The 17,437-nt window shown below is 41.6% G+C and overlaps 1 protein-coding gene across 1 annotated transcript in view; it reads right to left on the bottom strand.

Moving 5' to 3' along the window:
- FAM107A (family with sequence similarity 107 member A) overlaps positions 1–11,611 on the bottom strand; it is a 33,457-nt gene extending 21,846 nt beyond the window's left edge. Inside the window, exon 1 of the mRNA XM_007427411.3 lies at positions 11,386–11,611. Within this exon, the coding sequence (XP_007427473.1) occupies positions 11,386–11,464 (79 nt within the window). The 5' untranslated portion in view covers positions 11,465–11,611. The remainder of the gene's footprint in view (positions 1–11,385) is intronic.
- Positions 11,612–17,437: the final 5,826 nt, after the last annotated feature.

The following is a 17,437-nucleotide window of genomic DNA, read 5'->3' as shown; positions in this document are numbered from 1 at the left end:
AGGGTGGTGATGACCTCCCGTTGATTGGATGTGTTCAACTGGAGGCCGTGCATCCATCTGTTAGGGTTGCATTGAGCAAAGGGTTGGACCTGAAGGTCTAAACAGTGCCTCCCAGCTATGTCTTCCCATCCTCACAGTCTTCTGGAGTGCCTGAGGATTTAGTCTTGTCATTCACTCTGCACGCTCACTTTCCCCCTTCTCATTTTGAAGGAAAGCACATCAAGGGGATAAGATGCTGTCGGAGGTGATTTTTCCCCTCCCTCATTGCCTGTTTCTTCAACCCTCTTCCCCATTCCCTGAAGCCTGAGGGAGCAGCCATGTGAACATTTGCTCAGTGGCACAAATGTGTGCAGGGGAGTGAATGCAGTGGCTTTGTGGAGGTGGCCTTAATTTATCCCCCTGCACTTGCATTATGTAGATAGACTGCCTGAGAGCACAGATAAATATTTCATATGTGGAACATACTCCCTGAACCACAGTTTGATCCCTGCAGAGGTTTATCTTCAGGTCTTTTGCCTCTTAAAGATCCCATTGTTCTATAATGGCAAACTATAAAGGCCTCAAATCCCATTTTCTAAAGAAAATATACTTTATTTCAAAGTGCCCTGGAGAAGTAGCATTTCAAATATTTTGCTACCTTCACTAACACAGTTGCTACTTCCAAGAAGCTGACATTATCATGCTTCATTAAACAAAGCTATCATTTTGCTTGCCAAGTACAAATATTAAATACAAAAAGGGTTGCCATGTCAACTCAGTTTCTGCCTTGTAAGATTTCATTCCCAAGTCTGACCTTTGACCTCCTCTTGTATAACAGGAAGTGGGGGAAAAAGCTATCAAAAATATTTAACAACGAAACTACTGGTCCTTTTAAAATGGACACCTAATGTTCACGTAGATTTCCTCTTAGGAGGGATACAGAAAGAAACACAGACTTTTTCTTCATTTGATTGATTAGATGGGCATGAACAGATCACAAAACACATTCACCTTCCCTAATTTTGAACTAACACTAAAAGCAGCAAAACTAGGCACCATGGAGATTGCGGAGGTGAAATTTGAAGGAGTTTGAGGATCTCCCTATTTTAAAAGTCTTCTGAAATCCAGCCCAATTAACCATTAGGAACAGCTGATTTATTCTTTTGATGTTGCAACAGGTTGAAGTGGTGATCCCATTGCGCAGACCAGTGTTTCTCAACCTTCCCAACTTTAGGATGTGTGGACTTGCTGGCTGGAGGATTCTAGGATTTGAAGTCCACACATCTTAAAGTTGCTAAGGTTGAGAAACCCTGGTATAGACTAATTGATTTAGGAGCTTCATCTGGTAGAAAGCATTAGAAATGTGGATGATTCAAACTTCTTTTGCTGTCAGATAGCTTTGAAAGAGAACTAGCTTCTCAGAATATTTTACAGAATTATCTTGAGAATATTGCAAACAACATTGCAGTAAGGGCTATATTCATCTTACTATCACGGCTCTGAAAAAAAAAAATCTTAACTGAGAAGCAATATCCAACCACCATGGTATATAAATAGCCCACTTACTTTATTTTATAGGCCCGACCTAGATATTGTGGGGTCTAAGGGCACCTAATGTCCATGGACATTTCCCTTGCTGCCCACCAGGCTACCTTTAATCCCTGACTTCATTGCTGTTTGATACTTCTTAGGGCATTCAACAGCATGCTTAATTGGGTTAGTTAAAGACATAATGACCTTGGTTAAGTTGTGTATATGTATGCACACATGTGTGCAGCGTACATTTTGGTGGAATTTTAATTAGGGGGTAAACTAGAAATGTTAAACTATTGATATAACAATTTGATATAACCTTTGCCTTGCAAAATCATTTAAAACATTGGCTGAAAAGTTCAGCCTTGTCTCCTCCATATCCCTTTTGGCCTCTGGACATCAGCTGTTCCTAAGGTTCCACAAAAGGTTTCTCCATCCTTGAGGTAAAGCAAAGTTCAACTTTTAGCATCTATTTCATTTATAAAAATGCCTCTGGGCCCCACATAGACCCTATGGGCATTCTTAGAAAATAATAGTGGTGGATGAAGTTTTGAGGTTCCATGTCTCAGCTGCAAAAATCTGGATGATGCCTAGATGGTGGCATACAGCCAACCCTTGCTCTTTGCTTCCATCTACAGGTCATATAGAGTGCTGCAGCTCTAACAGTCTAAGCAGTATTTCTCAAGCTTGGCAACTTTAAGATATCTGGGCTTCAAGTCCCAGAATTCCCCAACTAGCAAGCTTGGATAGTACACCCCATCTAGGAGAAGAGGCTAGAAGGTCATGGGAGGAACCTCATCCATTTGTGTTCTGATAAATTGATTTTCTGATGGGCAATATCCATTGTGGCAGCCATTTGGTGAGAGCATCTGTTGAAGTACACAAAAGCTTATACCTTTTAATAAAATGAGCTAGTCAGAAAAGGTGCTACTAGGCTCCTGATTTTTCCCATCATAGACTAACGCAGCTGTCCTCCTGTAATGACAAGCTCTGAAAATGTCTCATGCCCACCATCCTCAAAAGTTGTCTAAATCTCACACAGGTCTTCAGCATTGCTAACATTTACCTAATAAGCTAAAGCAGAATAAGATCCTGAATGTGATACAACAAATGACTCTTTCAGGTTATCGCAGCAAGTTGGGAATAGAATAATATAAAAAATGATCACCACAGGGTGGAAAATCTTTCTGTATGGGAACTGTATGGTCACGTTATTTGAGAGTAGCAGCCCCATGTGCAAAACAGGCAGAAGCACACACATGGGAGTGATTTTTAGATTTAGATGAAGGACAAACAACACGCCAAATGCTTTACAAGAAACAATTGAGGCAGCTGAAGCAAAGAAAGAAGATAACAAATAAACCAGTGCTTTGTTGGGCGAAGATAATACTAATCAGTAATGGGTGTTTTTTGGGGAAGCAGGGAAATTGCTTTTGGATGCTGAGTCCACACAATTTCATGGAACTTTCTGAGCTAGAAAATCACTTCTGGGAGAAATGGTACCATATTCATAATACAGCAAATCATAAATGGCCAAATATTTTAAGAGTTGCTCTGTCTTATTGTTATAGGTTGGGTGAAAGAACCTTGGCAGGGCCCTCTGAGTTTATGACCAAGGTTAAGTCTGATTCCTAGAGTCACCAGAGTTGATAAATCCCCTTCTCTTTCAACATGCACACTTTCCACAAAATTATGCAAATTGAGGCCTCATGAGAATATTTTACTATTCCACATGAAAATGAAATAAATGGTGGAAGAGCAGACCTGCTCTTATTGCAGGAATCATATAATCCTCTTTGAGCTCTTTTTAATTCAATTTTTTTCTTTCTAACTTTTAATCCATCACGCTGCTTCAAACAACATGTGAATTATTCAGCCTTGCACACCTCTCTCTAAAATCTTTCATCCTCCTCCTAGCTTCATCAGAAGTGCACTCTTCCTCATTGCTTTATAGACATAAATAGTAGCTGTTGCAATTTGAATGCTTCTCACGTATATTTCTGTGAGATGATGGCGATGGTTGTGCAGTATGCTTAAGGGGGAAACAGTGTGTGAAGTTTTGCTAGTTTTAACCTTTCTTTTGGGCATGTTTGGTATAGCAGGTTGTATAAACCCAACCTGATTAGTTTATGGTTCAGAATATTGCAGAGATCCAGAAATTAGGTTAATAAAGTAACCAGGTTATGTGAGTTAAGTAAATGGGGTAGGTATGTATTTCACTACTTTTAATGCTGTTTCCTTGCCTATTTGCTGGGACATATAAAGCATTTGAAATGGGTGGTTTGCAAAACACACTGGTGTGAGTAAGCCATCTTTCTTAGAAGCACAAAAGCAGCCTCTTCCTCTGGAAAGCTCAGTGTGACTTCTTTGAAGGTTTTTCCCAGTTTTCTGCCCATTTGTGTGCATGGAAGCCACTTCATGTCACAAGGAGTCCTACTGGTATCTATAGATGACAGCGAACAGTAACTTATCAGGATTCACAGCTGAGCTAAAAACTCTCTAGCCTGAAGCATCTGCACTGCACTCATTGCAGTCTCAGAGCAAAGCAAGGTACAGTAAATGGCTTTATTTTCAGTCAGCTTGTCGCACAGCCTGATGCTGAGTTAAGGCTGAGAGGGAGTGACTGGCCCAAGGTCACCCGGCTGGCTTCCATGCCTAAGCGAAGACTAGGACTTGGGACTCCCCACTCCTAGTCCAGCACCTTAACCACTACATCATGCTGGCTCTCTAGGCTGAAGTTATGAATAGCTCCTCAGCATGGAAAACTTCAAAACTTCTAATGCAGGAAATGTATTTGTATTTTATTCATATTTCTAACAAGAATCATCACAGGGACCCTTAAACCGAGAAAGTGATCATTAGAATATGTATACTATAAAATGCAGAGTACACGTTTCATCAAACAAAGAGGCATCGTTATCCTCAGGCAATAAGAACAGCACACAGAAGGAAAAGGAACATGAACCTTGGCAGTAGAATCTTGTGATGGGCGTTCCTCCAGGCCAGTAAGGATTCTTCCTTCCTCTGCCATTGAGAAATTGGAGAGAAACACACTCTGGGTCTCTATGCTCCATGGAACCTATAGATCATTTCAACTCATTCTCTGAATACCCAATAACCTTTCCATCATTATCTTTACTATGCCAAGATACTGTAATACAAGGATGGGCAACTTGCACATCTCCGCCCCCAATTTTGGTATCATTGTGCTATTTATTTTTTTTTTGAAAATCAAGACATGTATTAATTTAGGCCTAAAATATCTACTTTACATGAACCCGTCACCCCCCCCCCCGCAAAGCCCTCACCACAAGGTAAAACTCTTTGACTGACCATCCTTGGATACGTATCTAGAATGTTGGACTATGGCCAAAGATACCTGGTCCAATTCTCCCCTTAACCAGGGAAATCACTGCCTTTCCATACATTCTTCCACTTTGAATACCTGAGTTGAAAGTGCTCTCTTCTCTGGTTTTATCCACATAAAAATCACCTTGTGAACAGATTGAAGTGAGAAAGATGGGAGGGCCAGTATCATTCCATCAGCTTCTATGACTGAATATGGATTTGCCTCTGAGCCTTCCCAGTTCTGGTCCAATGCTCTAATCCCTACTTTACATTGGATGACCTGCAACGGTCACTGTCAGCTTAACCTATCTGCAGGATGGTTTTGAGTGGGGAGACAATAAAATGTGCTACTTTTAGCTGCTTGGAGAAGGAGTAGGACCATGAATTGTTTTCTCTTGCTTTGTAAAAGGAGAGATATATTTCAAAACATTGTCCTTGGCCATCCAATTCTGCGGAGACTTAAAAAAATATAGCAAGGAATCAAACACAGACTCTTTGCAGTATCTTTAGCACTGGTTGTTCCTGCATCCCTGTTTATATACCCAAAACCATGTAGTTTTTTTTTTTTTTAATGAATGATTCTGTGATTAGAGAGTGGAGCGTAGAGGAAAGGGCACGGGAGGGCACAGACTTTGATACAACAGTCTCTGGGTACAATCACTGGCATCATCAAGTAAAGATAGGAAGTTCCCTGTCTGAAAAGTTGGAAGCAATTGCCAGTCATTGATAAAAACAGACTAGATGGTCTAACTCAATAGAAGGCAACTTCTTATGTTGTTAAAGTGGGACTCTTTGTCAACATTTCAGTAGAGTGGTCAGTTTAGTCAATGGTGGGAATAAGGTGGACATTTGGAAAGTTCTCCCACTTGATCCTAGTAGAAAAGATAGCAAAATCTGGGTGGGATTAAGCTACCCGTAGCTGCATACAGAGCTTGGTGGGAGTGGACAACTTCTATCCCTATGATTCTAGTTGGACAATCACACTCAACAAGCATCAATGGCTATCCATCCGGTTAGAGGGAGTGTTGAATGGGTTACTGTAGGATTTGTGCTGTTTTACATATGGATAAATGACTTGGATGAGGGCTTAGTATGTATGATTATCAAATCTGGACAACTCTTACTGAAGATTTGTTCTACATACAATGCTGTAGGCTCTGCTTTGACTGACTTAATTAAAAAGCTGTGCCTGGGTAAGGTTCTATGAATACCCAAGTGCTAACAAGTATTTGAGACAAATGTGTTTGTTTAGTTATTTATTGCCACATAGTCACTGATGATTCAAATACAGGGATAGGTGCAAGGTTGTTACAGGAATATGACATTTTCCTTTTTTTTAAAGGATGGGTTAAGGGCGGGAATGAGACTACTCTCCCATTCAAAACCTTTTCGTCCCACTCCCCCTCTAAACTGCCACATACAGGAGTGAAAGAAATCTTGTCTCACCCTTTCTGCTGATGCCATATTACTGGGTAGCCTTCTGTGATTTTTGGTAAAACCAGGAAGCTGAGATGCAGCTCCCAACGCCTTAAATATTGCCCACCTGAACTAAATATCTCTAGTGCTATGTAAGAATTTGGTGAGTAGTAGCTCTAACATATCTGAAGGGCTTCACAACAGGGAAGACCCTGACACTAAACAATCACAGGATTAGAAGTCCAATAGGTAGATCTATCTCAGAGGGAAAACTCGCCAATGTTCCATTATAAACAAGAAGAACCTGAACTTCCTTTGCAGTCAGCATAATCCCCCCATAGACCCATGGTACCTTTGCAGAAGAGCTGCAGGCATTTAAGTCCTGTGGAGATCTGGTATCTCCAATTGCACTGTTGTTGGAGATGGTTTTGAATTCTAGGTTCACTTACATATTTTTATATAAAATTTTTCATTGTTTTTGCTACAAGGGACTAACATGGTTATCCTTCCGGCAATGAACACTGACAGTCTGCAGAGACATTAGGCTGTCATGCAAAAATCTTGTGGACATTTTAAGTCTATTCAATATATGGCCACGAAAGCTACTGTGGCCCACGGCACAATTCATCCAATTAATTGAGCATGTTTCTAAGGAAGGTCTATTACATGAACACTCAACTGTTGGTGGCAGTAAAAGGAGAGGTGAGAGACAGCAGTCATCCTTTTCTTTGGTGTCAAGAAGCTCTGATACATATACAGTGGTACCTCTAGTTACGAACTTAATCCGTTCCGTGACTCTGGTTGCAACTTGAGTTGGTCTCAAGTTGAGGTAAAGTTTCCCATAAGGTTCAATGTAAATACGGTTAATCCGTTCTGCCCTCCGAATTTGGTCGCACCACGAGGCAAATTTCCCCATAAGGTTCAATGTAAATACGGCTAATCCGCCCTCCGAATTTGGTCGCACCCCGAGGTAAATTTCCCCCATAAGGTTCAATGTAAATACGGCTAAACAGTTCTGAAACATATGCATTTTATTTTTAAACCTCAAAAACCTTCCAAACGCCACAAAAACCTTCCAAACGCCACAAAACACACCACAAGCCTCACCAAACATCTCCTTGCTACCACGATCTCGCCCACAGGAAGCCGCGACCGCGTGGCAGCAGGGAAAATGGCCGCGGATCCGGTTCGTAAGTAGAGGCGGAGTTCGCAAGTAGAGGTAAATTTTTGGGGCCGGAGCTGGTTGTATCTTGAAAAATTCGTAAGGAGGGGCGTTCATAACTAGAGGTACCACTGTATTGTATGTATTACTGTCCACCCCTGCTTTAAAAACTAATAAAATTACAGTCCACAGTAGCAGATGCATATTTATGCGGATGTCATTTGTTTGCACATTTGTTACAGAATGGATTATAGTGTGTGTGTGTATAGCATATAGAGTGTGTGTGTGTGTGTATGTATGTATGTATGTATGTATATATATATATATATGTATATATATATAACCACTTCTGAAGCAATTGCCTTGAAAACTGCAAGGACTCGTCCAAGCAGTCACTGCAGAGTCGGTAACGACTGAGCGCAGATTAAAAAAAAATATATATATATACACATACCTGATGAGTTAGACTGCAATATTTTTTGGAAGCAAGTCCTACTATGTTCAGTGAAGTTTGTTCCTTAGTTAGCACATGCTGCCTAATTGTATATGCAGATCAGCAAAAGAATAATTTGGTTTTGAAAGAATGAGGCCAGGACAATCTATCCAATAAAGAGCTTTTGATTAAATTATTTCCTTTGCCTTGATTAAATGAGTGTAATTGATTAAATTTACATTCACATTATATTAAATTCTCAATATTATTGCTTTTTCAAGGTATTAAGAAAAAAACTGACACTCAGTTTATCCTCTCCTTCATTTCCTTCCTCAACAGCAGACCCATTTCAGCCTTAACCCACTAAAATCTGCCATGTTCAACTATAAAGGATCACATAGAGAACAACACTGATTTATTCTACATGTTAAGAGAGTTGACCATCTTTCCAGCTGTGCATAGCTAGCTAATTCTGATCTTGGATCCAACCACCAATACACAAAACAAATTAAGAAAGTGTCCTCTGTCCACACTGGATGTAAAGAAAATAGCTGTAGATCCAGCCAAAGTTCAGAGGAGACTAAAGGTTTTTTTAGGTGCTATATATATATTATCTTATTTTCCCCTTCTCCTGTCATATTGTTTGCAGATGGGATTTTTCCAGTTTCTCAGGTACATTCTTTCTCCTGAGTAGAACCTCATAATCATGCTGCATATACATTAGAAGGGTAGCACAGAGATGTATATAAATACATACAGAGATTTCTAGCAGCCAGCTGCAGTGGTTCTGAGATTTCTACCATCTACTCATTCTCTGAGGAGCTATGGGACAATGGAAGAAAAGCAGGGAGATCAAAGGGCTCATAATTATGTCAAAGAGGTTACTGAGGGAGAGAACAATAAGATTTCTTCTAAAAAAGCCTCCCTGAAGCTCTGTTGCTCCTCTGGAAGTTCCTCAGGGCTTTGAGTAGAAATATAGTTGATGCAAAAATCTCTTTTTCTTTATCAGAGAAGGTTTCTGTCTCCAGAAGTTGAATTAGGATGGAGATTGCCAAGTTCCTTCTGCATTTTGTTTCCTGTACGGCATTCACCATCATCTGTCCTCAACATTTGATCATAGCTAATGATCAGTCTACTAGCTATAAGACAACCTGTTTTGGGTACTTGCAGGTGGCTTAGTGTATTGACCTGACAACTAGCGGCACATCACCGTAGCAAATTCTAGCCCACTCAAACAATGGTCATGGGATGATGTAGGGAAGTCTGATCAGCCTTGACAACCAGTTAAAACTGTACATCTGACATCATGTCTGAATGGAATAATTAACTCTGCCTGCCCCTTACCTCTTGGACACAATTTAAGGTGCTGGTATTGACTTCAGTCCCTAAAAGGTTTAGGGCCTGACTGTCTGAGGGACCACCTCTTCCAATATGAACCTATTTGGTTACTTAGATCAGCAGAGGAGACCCTTCCTAAAAACGTTCCTGCAGCTAGAAGCTCATTTATAGATGACACAGGAAACAGCTTGCTTCTGTGCGGCTCCCAGGCTCCCAAGCTTTCAACCTGGACTTGATTTTAATGACACTGATTTTAATTTTGATTGTACTGACATTATTATCTTTTGTATTTTGTATCTTGGCTTCATTGTAAGCTTCCCTGAGTGGTTATTTTATGGTTAACCATAAAATCGGGGTATGTTTAATAATCACTTAAAATGGAGCAAATAGCCAAGAGAAACCACCCAAATTGTTCTTTTCAAACTACTGCACCTAGAGGACAACAATAAAGGATAGGTGGGACAGACACCAGAAATTCATACTTCATTTCTTCCTAACAGCAATAATGATATAATCTGGATTCCTAGGAGATTTGCTGTGTCAGGTACCTTATTCTTGTGAACTGAACCATGCAGATTTGAATTTAGTAGTCTCTCCTGTTGTGACTTTCCCAGCCACTGTACAGGCAAGGCAGTTTCCTGCAAACATCTGCTCTACCCGAATAATGTAAATAATGCAACATGCTTGGCACCTTCAAGATGGCTTGGGACTGCAATTCCCAGGTGCTGGAGTTCTCATTAGGTCAGGATTAGGTTGACTCTAGAACCAGGCACAATTCTTTCCCAGCCACAACAACGTATTATCTAGCCAATCTTTTGCAAACCTGTTCCATAATGTTCTCTCTTTAAGCACCTGTGACCTAGTGCAGTTCCTTTAACTGTGGCATTTTTGCTTCAGACCTTTTCAGGAGTTTGGCTTGTGTGGCAATTCCAACACCATGACTGTGCATGCCAGCCAGCCAAGCATAGCATGACTTTAGACACTGGTTTTTCGCTTCCCTGTTACCCATCCTCCTGCATCTTCCAAGTATGAAACCTCCAAAAGATCTTTTGGTGGTTTGCAAATATATCATCAAATAATTAACCAAACACAATTTGCTTATAAATATAATAATATTATAAATATAATGCTACAAGGTATCTGGAAGTTGACTTCCCTTTGGGGTATCAACCTTCTTCCTCGGATCTCTTGAGTCAATTCACATTCAACTCCACTGCCTATGGAGCTCCCTGCATGAACCTCCTTGCCACAACGCCACAAGACTGATCGTGCACCCACCTGGAAATACACGCAGGGGTGCAACTCAGTTTTCTGTTTAGTTAGTGGCAAGCTCCCTCTGCCCCAACTGAAACAATTTTAGAAAGTGGTCAAAAGTTGCATATTTGTTCCTCCCTCTAGTAAATGGAATCAATTAAAACCATTAATCAATTAAAATGCCTTGCTGAAGGATTAAGCACTCTACGGTTCATTACTTCAGGAACAAATTGCCTAAAATTATTGGGGGGAAAAAGAAAAACAATGCTGATTTTTCTCCACCTATAAGTATTTAAAAATTCTTTGTGGGAGTTCAATAGTGTATAAATATTATATTTTGTATATAAATCATAAGATTAAGATTAAGCAGTGATAAGTGCTGTGAAATCATATATCACCATACATCTTTAATTATCTGCATCATTATTTCATTATCAGGTAATCATTACCCATAGACTTGTCATAAAAGAGGCCTCCTCCCCCAGTTACAGTTTACAATGTGAGACAAATGTCAAAATGTGGGTTAATTTGTTGGCGGTCCTTCCAGAGAAAAATGTCTTGCAAAGCTCAGCACAACTCATTTTACAGCTTTCAGATTTGGCCATCTCTGGCTTGGATGTTGCTGGGGAGCAGGAACAGAGGAAGGAAGGAAGGAAGGAAGGAAGGAAGGAAGGAAGGAAGGAAGGAAGGAAGGAAGGAAGGAAGGAAGGTTATGAGACAACTCAGCCGGACAAAGCTCAAGGGTTCAATGGAAGTGCAAGAGCACACACACATATGCACACGGACACACCAGAGAAGATCCTGCAGTCCACCAATCTGCAAAGAAAAGGGTTGCACGTTGTGTAGGTGGGCAAGGCTCCACCTGCAAACCAGCATTGGCTTCTCCTGCTGTTCAGAAAACATCCACAGGCTGCGTCCTTACCTGATTTGACTAGCACTGCTCTGTACAACCCAGTCGCCCCAGGTGGGATCCTCACCTGGTCTCCCATCCTCTGGGTCATCACGCTCGCGGGCTGGTCTCTGCGGCTGCCTAACTCTGCTCCCGCCGCGCTAAGCCTCCCGCTGCCCCCTTCCCTTTTCGGTGTGTTTCTAAGTGTGCATGACTTTGGGGCAGTGCGCAGCGAAGCCCTCTCACTTCTGCCAAGAGCTGCTCAGAGGCAACGAGAATGAGCAGTCACGTGAGGGCGTGAGTGGTTGTACTGTAGAGCCGCGGCCGCCCTCCCCTCCCCTCCCCTCCCCTCCCGGCGAGCCCGCTCCGCTCCCACAAAACCTTTTCCTCGGGGCCTGTAACGTGGCATGGCTTACTGTGAAAAAGCTGCAGCCCACACTTTGGGGAAGGGGGCCCTTCAGCCGCCTTTGTGCTAGCCTTGCTCGCTCATGCTGGGAACTTCGTGATCGAGACATTATGTGCAACTTCAGCTTCTGTATTAAGAACGTTGCTTTGTGTTTCAGGGAGGTCTATCTCTCTCTCCCCCCCCCCCCCATGTTAGCAATTAGGGAGCACAGCGAAGAGAAAGAGACTTATAGAAACCAGCTTCCGATGAGCTGAGGAGTTGGTGAGACGGGAATTTAGACAGGCGGGCAGGAACATTTGCAGCGCGACTCCTACGCGGCGAACAGCAGGCGCCAAATCAAAACAGGCGTCATCACCAGCGCTCAGGTTGCGGCGCCGTTTAGCATTACTTGCAAGCGTACTTAGAAAAGCCGAAGACCTTACATCAGAAAGCTCTAATCCTTTGAGTCCCACCACTCTATGATTTTCTCACTAATTACTTATTGGATAAACTGCGGTTGGCTGGGTTCACATATCACAGGCAGGATTCAGTCAACATGATAAGCCAAAGGTGTGAATGCAGTCACAGAGATTTTGTCGTCCCAGGCTCACTGATATGACTCATAGGCCTATTGGATGGTGTTAACCTCCACAAACAGCCACAGGGTATGACTAGGAAATACAGTGAAACCTAGACTGAATGGATCTCAGTGCAATAGGTTTTAGAAGCAGAGGATGAGATTCCGGGGCGTTTATGCCATTTGTGTAATGATGCTATTTGGGTTAATATGTATCATTTGCATATGCAATTGGGCCATTGCAATGGGAAATGTGCATTCTGATTCAACAGACAATCAGGGTTAATGGATCCTTCCTTGTCCAATTAGTCCATTAAATCAAGTTTTCATTGTACAGGAAGAAACACTTCTTCAGAGACTCCGGTTTCCAAGCCATCAAGGGCTTTTTATATCAGGGTCAGTCCCTTGAGTGGGGACTGGAAATGAAGTGGGAGCCAGTGAAGTCTATATAAGATGGGAGTAAAATAACATCCCATTTCAGTCGATACCCTTGTTGCAGTAAATACTTCATTTACTAACTGAAGTTTCTGAACCATTTTCAAGGGCAGAGTCATGTACAATCTAAGACAGGCCTAAGAAGACATGGATTTCTGTAAGACATCTGTGTGCATCAGTTTTAGATGGTAAAAGCTGCTCTATGCCACAAAGGATCCTCGTGCTTGTAAAGACAGAGATCTAGAAGCACCCCCAAACTATAGGGCCTCTCCCCACTTGTACCTGAACATGACACAACATGTCTGGGCAACAACTGTTTTTTTTGCTGTATCCCCATGATGTTGCCTTTATCTCATCCCCCGTCTATGAGTGAGTAACCTTAAGTCATGCCACTTTTAAGTAACACTGGTAAAGTAGGGTTTTTCCCCTTAAGCCAAGAGCATCCAGGAGCAGTTGCAAAGTATGTAAAATCGCCACCTATTCCTGAAGAAGTCAGGTGATCTCTCTCACTTCTTAGTGCTTTGTCTTTATTTGTCAAGTGAAAGGGTACAGAAGCTTACAGTCATCAGACCCCTTCATATTCCTGAACGACTGTTGTGGCTGGTGGACCCCAGTCACCCGGTGATATCTGGGGAGAGTGAAATGAAGCAAGTTCAGAAGCATTCACCTGTTGCCTTGCTTAGCATGCCTGCAGGTGCATAATCAGGATGCCCTCATTTCCCAGTGAGTCAAAACAGATACAATAAAATTGGGATAAAGATTGGGAGCATCACATTTCATGCCAGTATAGTTTTCTGCCAGCCCAAAGATGGGTGAAGAGTACTTCAACTCAGCAGGGGGTTGAAGGCCCCCAAACATTATATTTCAGGAGGATTGCAATTCCTTACAGAACTGGTTGAATCTGGACCATTCATGAGCAGCCTCTCTGTTTTCTCCATAATACTGCATCCCGGTATTGATTCAGAACTTCTACTAGCTCATCTGGATGTGATGAAAATGAGACACAGAGCTGGGTCATCAGCACACCAATGTCATTGCATTCTAAAGCTCTGGATGATTTTATACAGCAGCTTCATGTAGTTATTAAGTAACAGGGAGAAAATTGGTCTTTGTAGAACCCTATTGTGTACATGTCTTGAGGTTGAACAGAATTCCTCAGGGCCACCTTCTGGAGGCAGCCGCCCAGATATAAGAGGAATCACTACGAATCTGTGATAGCTCAGATAACCTATCCAAAAGGCTATTGTGATTGGTGTTAATGAAAGCCATAAGGGTCTCACAGGAATCTATAGGACTGTACTCCTCCTGTCTCTTTCCCATTGAATATCATCTCATGGGATGGCAAAGGCTATTTCAGTACCAACATCCATCCTAAACCCTGACTGAAATAGCTGTAGAAAATCCATTTCATCCAAGAGTATCTGGTTCTAATTAGCCATCACTTCTTTGGCATTTTGCCCAGGAAGGAAATGTTGAGCAGAAGCTTATACATATTCAGATCTTCTCTGCTCCATTATGTTATTTTCCAGACTGGCCACATTATGATTGCCTTTAATGAAAAGGAGATCATTTTCAGGAGCAATTTATAAGCTCCTGTATCCAGATTGAGCAAACAGGTAGTTGGCTGAATTCTACCAAGCATAATCTGAGTCCTTAAAAGCCAAAAGTTAACCACAACAAATCTAGCTAGCAGTACCAACACTATAGAATCTGAGTCATGATTAATATGATCAATTTTATCCTGAAAGTGATATGTTTAGTCAAATATATCACAGCAAGCTCCAAGGGTTCTCAATCAGTGTTTCTCAATCTTGGCAATTCTAAGATGTGTGGACTTCAATGCCCAGAATTATGGGAGTTGGTCCACACATCTTAGAGTTGACTGGGTTGAGAAACACTGTTCTAAATGGTCATGCTGGACCACCTCAAAAGGCTTTGTTGAGTGAAACTCACTGGAGGAGAAAAATATTGGCTTCACCCCCATCACTAACACATAGTAGTCTCAGTAATGTGTTCCCTAGTGGTTGATTAACATGGACACACCTGAGTTCTAGATATCTCCCACCTTGGGATTCAATCTTTCTCTGTGGATCCCTAGCACCATTTATTGATAATCTGGAGTCTGTCAAAGCTAGAGAATATAAGGATACTAAGTATTAATACACGCTGTGAAATGGCAAACACAGACATAGGGCTGAAGAGAAATTCTCTCCCAAAATGGGGGAAAACACAGTTTTACTAAATATACCCCAGATTGTTGGTAGATGGGGAATAATATCAGAAATGTATTTTGAGAAATCTTATTTTGTGGCTACAAAAACTTTTATACATACCTTGAGACTGCTCTTGAACAATGTTAGAATAAAGGGGAAATACAGAATGTTAACCCTCCTAAGGACAAGCTGTCTCCAAACTTAACATGTGTCATGGACTGAGGATAAAATGAAGGTAACATCTGGGGGGAAAAGGTAAAATAAATGTTGCAAGGGTATAATTGTGCCATGGTTAGGGGCAAGGGGAGACAGGGCCATAATTAATAACATAGGGAACTGTCTTCTTTTTCAGTCAGTTCAGGAAGTCAATCAGTATAGAAATTAATCTGGGAGAAGGGAAGGCATTTAGTTGGACTGGGGCCAAGTGGGCATATTCAGAGGTGATCTGGATATAATTAGTTTGCTATTAAGAGATTGGCTTTCTAAACATGTAGAGATGTTCATGGTATTGGCTAATTTAGAACAAGCACACTTGTGGCCTCTGCTTTTCTTTCCCAATGGGTGGGGTGGCTACAAACAGTTGTTGGTAGTTAGTTTAGCATTTAATGTACCATAAAGAGTGCCTGCCCTCAAGGACAGCATTCCCCCAGAGATCTGTACAGTTCCCACCTTGATGATGTCCAGAAAGTCACTGAAATCTTGGCTGTTCCCCCAGCCATGGGGCAGAGGGATGGTTGGATCCCTCTAGGAGGTTTTGTTGTTATAAAGAGTTTGCCTTCTGGATGCTTATGATCTGTTTCTTTTTAAAATGTAAATTTAAAATATAACATTTAAAAAGTTTCTTACTTTTTAAATGTAAGCCATCCAGAGTCACCTGGAGATGGGTAGCCTCTAAATTGCATCAAACAAAGAAATAAACAAATAGAACATCAGAATGCAGAACACATGCTATTTTCTGGCTTAAGTACCCATAAACAAACCTACCATAAATCATGGCTACATTCTCTAGTTAGCTGGGGCCAGAAGCACTGTGTCTCTTGCATTCAGATAACATGCTAGACTCCTTAAACTCGGCAGACCAAATGGGTAGGAACAAGCACATTCTATCATCATCATCATCATCATCATCATCATCATCATCATCATCATCGCCCTTCCTCCCTGAGAAGCCCTGAGTGTGTGATAAAACAAAACAATAGAAATGCAGTGTTTAGTTGTACAGAAGTTTAAAAGAACAGTTATTTAAGAAGCAGTCTGCTCCTGGACTGTTGGTGATCGTCAATCTCTGGATGAATAAACACATCTAATGTCACTTGGGACTAAATGGTGTGAGCTCCAGCTGTGTTTCCCTGCAGGGAGAATTCCACAATCAGGCACCCCACCTGAGAAGGTCCTAGTCATAGTCACCATACTCTGAATCAGACCCAGCTGTGGGACCAAGAGCAGAGCTGATCTTATCATATACCAGGCTTAGTAAAATGTCTAAATTAGTAGTGTTTTCACCACAAAAATGGAATCCTCAATTAAGGGTTCTGCAGCTAATTAAGGTTGGTTAAAGCTCAGGGGGAAGGGGAAGAGAATACGATTCTTCAACAGTTTGGGAGACATCTGGGGAAAAATATTTATTTATATCTCATATTTCTATATTGCCAGAATCCAAAACTATAAAGGAATTTCAGTCTGAATACAGTCTTCCTCATCAGGATTTGTATTACCTCAGAGACTCACCTGCGTGACTGGTAACATGTTTTCTATTTTTCTGGTGACACTTTGACTGAGGACAGTATTCTTTCTAGGGAAAAGAGTGGGAGACAGAAAGGGCCATAAATTCAATTTGTTCATCATTTTTTTCAATTTTCAATGCTTTTCTAAAGCTTAGAAGTTATTTTACAGCTTGAATGGCATTTTTGTTTTGTTGCAATATGAGCTTCAGCCTCAAGCTGTGTAACCCATGCAACATCCGAAAGACAGGTATTATTCTGCTAAAGCATCTCTCATTCACCAGCAGTTGCATTTTGCGCCAACTCTAGTTTCTAGGTGGTCTTCAAAGGTGACCCCAAGAAAAGTGTGTTGCAGTAGTCTATCCTTGAGGTGATAAGGACGTGAGTTACTGTTACCAGGCCTTGCTGTTTCAGTAAGGGCTACAACTGCTACACCAGCCTACCCGTGGCTTCCACCTATTGATGAAGTAGGAGCCATGAATCTGGGGGGACCCCCAAGTTACAGACCTCCTCCTTCAGGGGTTGTATGATCCCATCCAGAGCCATCTGAGGAACCAGGATTAAGCCAAAATGTTTATGTAAGAACTGTACCCAGTCTTAGCCTCATAGTCTCCAGACACCAGGTAAAGACCTCCACTGCAACAGCAGCTTGGCTCAGAGTGACAATGTACAATTGGGTATCATCAGCATATTGATAATACTTCATCCCAACCAATGTATAATATCACCCAGCAATTTCATGTACTGCAGAGGC

This window comes from Python bivittatus, unplaced genomic scaffold (assembly GCF_059951505.1).
Source record: "Python bivittatus isolate LINGU-HERP-01145 unplaced genomic scaffold, Pbiv_v1 ctg000080_np1212, whole genome shotgun sequence".
Classification (NCBI taxonomy): Eukaryota; Metazoa; Chordata; class Lepidosauria; order Squamata; family Pythonidae; genus Python; species Python bivittatus.
This window is presented reverse-complemented; position numbering and strand designations above follow the sequence as displayed.